The 8,681-nt window shown below is 38.1% G+C and overlaps 1 protein-coding gene across 2 annotated transcripts in view; it reads right to left on the reverse strand.

Moving 5' to 3' along the window:
- Positions 1 to 714: 714 nt before the first annotated feature.
- LOC141435320 (zwei Ig domain protein zig-8-like) overlaps positions 715 to 8,681 on the reverse strand; it is a 283,174-nt gene continuing 275,207 nt past the window's right edge. For both annotated transcript variants that reach the window (XM_074098025.1, XM_074098024.1), the window contains one exon: positions 715 to 7,137. In XM_074098025.1, coding sequence (XP_073954126.1) covers positions 7,037 to 7,137 — 101 coding nt within the window. In that variant the 3' untranslated portion in view covers positions 715 to 7,036. The remainder of the gene's footprint in view (positions 7,138 to 8,681) is intronic.

Here is an 8,681-nt window from a genome sequence, read left to right on the forward strand (position 1 = left end):
AGGCTGCAAAATTAATTCATCTTTTCTTCATTTATAATTTATCGTTCGTCATTAATTTTTCGTTATTTTGATGCTACTACTACTACATGTAAAGTACATGCATGTAAAGCTGTCGTTATAGTTATATTTGTATGCCATATGGCGAGACATAGTGATACAATTAATCACCTAATGTAACATCTATTGACCTATGTCTATGTTTTGCAGGTGGTAGGACCTTGTGCAAGGTCCGCCCGGATTGCTACCACCATCTTGCTCGCTAATCCTGCCGTGAAGCAGCAGTGCTTGCACTGTTGTGTTTCGGCGTGGAGAGTAAGACAGCCGGTGAAATTACTGGCACTTGAGGTATCCCATCTTAGACCTCTAGATTGGCAACGCATCTGCAATACCCCTGGTGTTGCAGATGTTTATGGGCGGTGGTGATATCTTACCATCAGGAGACCCACTTGCTCGTTTGCCATTCAGTCGAATAAAAAAAAAAAAAAAAATGTTTAACAAATAAATAATTTTGAATTTTGAACTGCAGATTGCTGCAGTCGCCGCGAGCGCGCTCTCAAGTTGCACGTAAATATACCTAAGACTAAAGTTGATCTCAGATATACGTTTGCAGAAACAATAATCTTATGTTGATTAAAATATAAAGTATTAAGTTACAATTTTTTACAAAGTTTTTGGAATAAGCCAAAATACATAAGTCAACCAGTAGCAAAAATGTTTTGCATGTTCTCTTTACATTTACGGGCTCATCAGACCCACTAACTTGGCACTAGGCATATATGCCTACGGTGTGACTAATGTCCACCAAGCATGCCAAGGGTTAAGTCAAGGACAACACCTCCAATCAGTAATTCGCCTTGTATTTATTGTACCATATTCAATGCTGGTACAGTAAATACTAAATATGATATGATATGATAAGTCAATCCGATATAATAATAGATGCAGTCGAAAATTGTTTTGCAAATTTTTAAAACAACTCGTATGTAAATGACATGAAAGCAAGTTAAATAAAAGCATATAATAATAAATTTGAAATGAGAACAGAAAAATAAATAAAAAGTTATGGCGTTTATATTTATTTCATGCCCGGCGGTGTGGGCAAAAAATTTCGTCGCTCTTTGAAGTTGACGAGGACAATTAATTTCATAACAGTGATTTTAAACGTCCTGAACAACTCGTGTAGTGGGAGTAAATCTCATACACGTATTTATGATTCCATCATCATCATAGTTGGCCGAAATACAATTACTTAGAGCTCCGCTCTCCCAAAGAAAAGTAGGTCCTACGCCACACCTGTAGGTATCTATTGGAATTCTGTTACCTTCGCTAGGGCATCACTCAGCAGTCCACCTTGTGGACAGGCTATCTTGCGTCTTCCCGTTCAGACTGTTTTAGCTAATTGTATCTAAAAATTGCCGTGTGGCATTAAAATGTGTTCCCCTTCTCTCCTCCCGTGGGCGCCTTAGAAACTGGCTGAGGGACAATACCGAAGGATGGGCAGCGTCTTCTTGGAAACTTTACATCTTATATTGCGTTTGCCAACCAGCTTGCCAAGCATTGACTCATGGATGACATAAGGTCACAGCTCATTACAGCCAGCCGGCACCAGACCAGCACCGCCTCGCCTAGAGCGGTTAGTATTCTTCTTATGGATTTGTATGGGTATGCGCTCACTACATCAACTCCGTAGCGTCACCAGTTCGCCTCACTTGCGATGCCACGCGCGGACGGCGAGTGGACCACTCGGTGACAGCCCGCTGCTCGCCGCCATAGTGACTACTAGGAAATTCGTGGACCATGCGAGGTCCACTCGTTATCAACGCGGCGTCCACCCGTGGACCACCTGTCGACAACGAGTGGACGCCGAAAGTCAAGGCGGTGCTGGTCTGGTGCCTGGTAGCTCTAATGAGCTGTGACCTTATGTCATCAAAGAGTCAATGCTTGGCAAGCTGGTTGGCAAACGCAATATAAGATGTAAAGTTTCCAAGAAGACGCTGCCCAACTTTTGGTATTGTCCCTTTAGTTTAACGTACAACGATCGGCTGCATGAAAGTTCTAACTACGTCGTTATTCAGTCCACTCGTGGTGTAAATTGGGCTTATCAGTGGACTTCCTACGGCTGGTAATAATGAGGATGATCCACAAACGGTTACCGTATTTAAAATTAAGCAAGTCTATCAAGGAAAAGCAATAATAATTAAATATTAAACTTTACATGAACAGTCACCCGTGCAATTTCCTTCAAAGAACTCGCTCGCCACGCCATTAGCGGGGTGTTGTGTTCCGTTTAGAAGCCGGTGCTGTAATTAGAAGTTCAACGTTGTTCATGCTTTACTTCATGCCTTTAGTACTCTTGTTGTTTCATGTATACAGCATGATACATGCTTTCCTGGTCATGTCGGAGCGCTTTCGTGTAAAAGTAACCGTTTTACTCCTCAATCGGTGTATCGGTCTTGTTCGCAATAGAAGTTGAAATTGCCGTTTGAAATTGGGTGGAAGCCAATATCGGAGGTTAATAAAGGCAAGATCTTAAATAAAAAGTCTAGCCTTGTAAAGCCCAGCGTAATAAGTTTAGGACACACGTCTAAGCAAATTACAGCTTTTCTTTTTCTTGTTCATCTGTGTGTCTGTTCGTTTCTCAAGACCATTTTCTGGGATATGCGGGAAGTAATCAAAATATAGACTGAAGAAAATAAACTGGAAGAGAGAGACAGATAGTCGACCTGGATGGAGAAAGGTTGGAGAGGCGTATGCCCAACGGTGGGCGAAAACGCGCTGAAGAAGAAGAAAAATAAAATTAATATTGAAAACTAAATCCTGAATTAACTACCCTTTGAGGTTGAAATCAAAAGCTATAGTCATTAAAAAAGGTGTGGTAAACCTGGTTGTCTTAGAAATTTAAAATTTGCAATGAAGATAGCTTTTATAGCATATGCAATAATAACAATCTAAATAAGTTTTTGGTAAAAATTTCATTTTTAATACAAGTTTTTTTATGCTGACTGTACTTTTACTTAATAGTACTTGCATTGTCACCCAGACTACATTTGCATACCAAATTTCAAGTCGATGCCATTAACCGTTGAAGGGTTCCGTCCTACGGAGACGATCCTGGCTAGACTACCATGATGTCACTACCAGATTAATTGTATTGTCACGCAATTTCCATAAGTATGCAAATTTTCAAGACAATCCGACTACTACTTAAAAGTTGGTCAAATTTAACTAGCGGGGCAACCCGCACATACATAGGTACATATCGACGCTCGAGAGGAGAAATTGACTAAGCGACATTTTTTTAAGATAGTGAGATAAATACATGATTAGGAGGAGTAAAATTTACTGATTCCACATATGTATTTATATATTATTAGTACACATGTATTTATTGTATTTATATAGTTGTATCATTTGTATTTATTTTAATATTATTGATTTTTTGTTTGTTTTTATTTTCTGTTTCTGTTTCCGCCACCTATTTTTGTAACACATAATTTCTTGTACCCAAATGGTTGTCTGGAAGAGATCACTTTTAAGCGATAAGACCGCTTATTGTCTACCCTGAATCTAAGTGTTCATATCATAAGTTTTTGTACTGCTTTATGGTGTGCAATAAAGAATATTTGTATTGTATTGTATTGTATATAACTCACTATCTTAAAAAAATGTCGCTTAGTAAATTTCTCCTTTACTCATAGATGCTTGCAAATTTGCACAGAATCGTTGATACAGGAGTCTGACTCGCTCTTGGCCGGTGCTTGGATAATTTTACCATTTATACTCCGTTTAATTGAATTAACGGTCAAATTGTAACACACGTTTCTCGGTATTTCGAACACAAATGGACTAAAAATACCTACATTATACATTTATTAGCCGTATTTATTATGTTTTTACTATAGAAGTTTGTTAACTAAATTGTTTCGTTGTTTCATTTAAAAACATGTGCAAATACCGTTAAGTTTCAAATGTCAAAATAAAATGGAGTATAATTATATTTTTACAATTCAGAAACTATTCTCGACTCCAACCGATTATCACGCTAGTCGAATTAACTTGGCACTTGCATTGTCTCAAAAGAGGTCATTGCTAGCCGTCTAGTCCTTCGTACAATTTAAAATGCTTTTAAATGCAAATAGGAAAGTTATTGAATGAGCCGACAGAGACCCATGAAGAGTTGTGAGCGCTGAATAATAAAATTCTACTGGAGATTGTTGTGCAAATTTCGCATTTTGCTCGAAACGGAATCTTTTTAATTTACTAATTTATAGAAAATGGTCGTAAATGATATACCTATTGCTGATTTCTTTTGTAGCCTTATTTTTACTATATTTTAGAAACGTAGAGAAAGATCAGTGAGAATAAGTTTTAGTAAATAATTTCAAAAAACTACATGTTCGCACTAAATTTCAAATAAATGATTAAAAGTGGGTGAAATTTGGGTTGCAAGATTTAATCTTAACAAACATACAATTCAATGTTTGAAAACAAACAGATATTGATTGATTCTTCTGTATCTAAGTTTATCCACTCAGCTGCTCGCGTGAAATAAAAACGGCCATGAATTGCTCTTGCCTTGCGCTGCAATAGCGACGCAGTGTATACAGTTTTCTGGTGGTTTAGAGATATTTAAGTACCTGGGTATATGGCATCAACTTGGCAGAAGCTCCTAGTAACAGCTTTATCTTAACTTATTTAACCCACTTTACGTCGCTAGTATCGTGAGGAGCGTTTGACAACTTCGATATTTGCGTCACATTTTGCAAGCAAGTCTTACGTCCCGTTTGCCGTTTGCCCTCTAGATACTCGCCATCTAGCTATATTTTGCCAGTCAAGAAACCCTCATTGTTGCCGTTTAATTTTTGATTGTCTTTTTATTTATTTGTATATAATGCCATTACTCTTTTGTTAAGAGTAAATAATATCAATCTTTTTATCTTTTTATGGCAGACGCTAAGAAGTTTATGATGTCAATGAACTGAAGATAGTAGAAAATCACAAAATATAAAAGCTAGAAGATCAGTTTGTAGCTAATTGATGGTTTTCATGTATACTCGAGTACATTTTCGTAAGAGTTTACCCTTCATGTTACTTGTTTATTCGTAAGATCATAAGCCATTTTCTCCGCCAATAACGATTCATTCCGTTCCAACAACTTTCAATTACTTTACTTTCTTATAATGGGCAATAAATAACTTTACAAGTCAGTCATTGACATTGGAGTTGTTTGTGAGATTATGTTGCTTTGGGCCAGCTTGTGATAAGGTCAGTGTTTAGAAATCTGAATAGGAAGAACAATTAGGTATTTAGATGATTTTATGTTTCACAATTCAGGACTAAATCTTACTCATGGATATCCATACAAAAGTTGTTGAAATACACGGTTTGTGCACCGTCTTAAAAACTGGCCAAAGGGAGGCTTCTTTGCGACCTTTTTTTTAGGGCTTTGAAAGTAGGTATACGGCAAATGAAACGTGCGATAACCGCAACAGCGTAAATAACACGGTGGTCGCTCAAATTCAGTAAACGACATCTGGATTCGGCTTTATAATGGCTGCAATGGTTCCAACTAATGTGAAGACGACGTTCATTAGTCCGAAATAGTTTGCAACAAGATTGGCAAACGCATTAGGTGAATGGAGTGGAATTGCCGCATAAAGGTGAATCCAAGGCTGATCTGCAGGTGCTTATTAAAATCAGCACTGGTTCAAGTCTATTTCGTGTCTGATTTAGTAATTAATAAGAATGAAAACAAAACAGAAACTTATATTGTTAATAAAGGATTTGTATTACCCCTGTCCATGTAAACATCATTCAACATCCAAACTTCGTCGAACAAACTTTAAATTCTGCCATTTTCAGGTTTATAAACTTACATATGGTTGGATATTTGGGTGCGCATTACTTGTACATTTTACAATCTACCCTCTTTCCATACACGGTGCTCAAACATAAGCCTTATTTATTACATATTTACACAGTAAGTTTACGCTTCATTATACATTTCTATTTATTTCGTAAGGAAAAATTCTATTTTGTATCTGATCAAAACTGGCATACTAATAACCAAAAACAAGAGACACATTTCATAAGTTCTGCGTCAGAAGCTATACAAATTTTAATGGCTCAACGTTCGATTTCCAACAAAATTGTAGTAATTTCACTGACTTCAAAACATCGCCAAGAAAACTTTGTAATTGTCGAAGTTGGAAAAACATTATATTAAATTACCACTATACAGTATCCAATGCTTGGACCAAAACTACATTCATTGTGACAATTATGCCTAATTTGTAGTACGGTGCTGATATAGAAACAATTCATTTACATTCAGCGCTTATGCTGTATCACCAACATACACACCTTCTATAATTTATACAAGTACATCAAAAGACCAATACACTTAAAGGGCCTTGTCAAACAGAATGCATTCTGCGTCCTTCGCTCCAAGCAGCTCATGCATTAGTGTTACTTTGTATATTCTTCAGCTTCTTCGTATTCTCAATGAAGCATTTTCCTAAATGTTAGCGAGGTTTGACTATGATAGATTTAATTGTAAGTATAAAGTTTGAAAACAATAATGGATAATTATACTGACATCAGTAATTTATTATATATAACGTATATTTTTAGAAATTGATAACGTGATGTACAATAAACAATTTGTTGTAAAATAAACTAGAAAAAAGTGACCAAAACCAATCTACAGATTTATCTAAAAACTTTTCCAATTACTAACTCCACCAAACATTACATTATACTAAAAGACGAATGTATTCTGTCCTTTATCCTTCTATCCTTATCATCTGGTAAGACCGCTTTTACCTGAGGCTAAACGGTATACCCAACTTACTGATCTATTCATGCCCTTTCCAGTCCACGTTGACCTTCATTTGCTAACAAAAGAAGTTGAAGACACACACCAAAAAGCACTGGCAGGTTCAACAAATCCTATCCAAATACAAAAGTTTTTGAACGTACTCTTTTAGGTTCTAACATCAGTACCGTACTAGCTTCAGTATACATTCCGCTGTTACTAGCACCCCATGAGTGTGACGATGACGCTCAGAAGTGCAGCTGAGAGCGGGTATTGGAGACGCAGCTGACCGCCATGCTGCATGGCCGCTGGGTGTTCTCCTGAGGACAAAGGACACTGTCAGGGGACTGTATAAGAAGATACAATAGTGGTGCTGGTGCCTGGATAGGATGCAAGTAGTGAGTTGTTGTTTACTGTGGCGTTCTAAAGGGAAGGCCTTCTTTTCAATGTTACTAAAGTACATTAATACAATGACACTATTAAAAGCACACCTACAAACATATTATCACCCACTCTTACATTCCCCTCCTCGCAAAATAGAGGAACATTATTAAAAATTTTACGGCATACATATTTTTATATTTCCACTTTGAAGTAGATCTTACATTGTAAAATATGTATTCTAATGAAAGTTTTTACGAGCTTGCAAGATTACGCTGAGATCCTCCAGATGCAGAAGCCACCGACAAAATTCGTATGCATACCCAAGTCAATTGGGAAAGTATAAGAAACTTACAAAGTACTGTTGCGTAGGTCCTTTATCATAAAAGAAGCTATTTGTCTAAGTTCCGTGGGAACTGTTGATAAGGGATGCTGAAACTTTGTAGTGAAAGACCTTTTTAAAATTGTTTCAGTAGTTCCAGAGCCACGATACTTAGAAGATAATATTATGTACCTACTATACTTAAGCACAAAGTTGCTAAAACACACATAGGGTTGCACAGGGTGCAGCAAGCAGCAAGATTAGTTTTTTTTAACTAAAGTGGGTAGTTATTTAAATCATCATCATCATCATCATGTCAGCCGAAAGACGTCCACTGCTGGACATAGGCTCCCCCAAGGCTCTCCATTCAGACCGGTATTATGCTTTCCGCATCCACCGCGATCCCGCAATCTTAACCAGATCGTCGCTCCATCTTCTTGGAGGCCGACAAGTCTCTCCCTCCCTGTCCGCAGACGCCATTCGAGAACCTTCTGACCCCATCGGCCATCAGTCCTGCGAGCAATGTGCCCCGCCCACTGCAACTTCAGTTTTGCAATTCTTCGGGCTATGTCGGTAACCTTAGTTCTACTGCGGATATCATCATTTCTGATTCTATCCCGCAGAGAAACCAAAGCATAGCCCTCTCCATAGCTCTCTAAGTGACTTTGAGCTTCCTCATGAGGCCCATCGTTAGCGCCCACGTCTCAGATCCGTTATTTAAATATCACAGTGTAACCTTAAAGGTCTCTACCCACTACACCATATTATACCATTGTGGCCGTATAAGAACCTATCAGGCACGGAATGTAACGCGAGACGGTCTGCAACCTGTCAACGGCGTGTCATACCCATTTTTTATTTTATTTTTTTTTCAACTGGATGGCAAACGAGCAAGTGGTCTCCTGATGATAAGAGATCACCACCGCCCATAGACACCTGCAATACCAGGGGATTGCAGATGCGTTGCCACCTAGAGGCCTAAGATGGATACCTCAAGTGCCAGTAATTTACCGACTGTCTTATACTCTCACGCGAACACAACAGTGCAAGCACTACTGTTTCACGGCAGGATTAGCGTGCAAGATGGTGGTTGCAATCCGGGCGGACCTTGCACAAGGTCACCACCTGGGAAATATACCCATAAGTATAGTTTTTAAGTAT

Source organism: Choristoneura fumiferana, chromosome 14 (genome assembly GCF_025370935.1).
Source record: "Choristoneura fumiferana chromosome 14, NRCan_CFum_1, whole genome shotgun sequence".
In the NCBI taxonomy this organism is placed as follows: Eukaryota; Metazoa; Arthropoda; class Insecta; order Lepidoptera; family Tortricidae; genus Choristoneura; species Choristoneura fumiferana.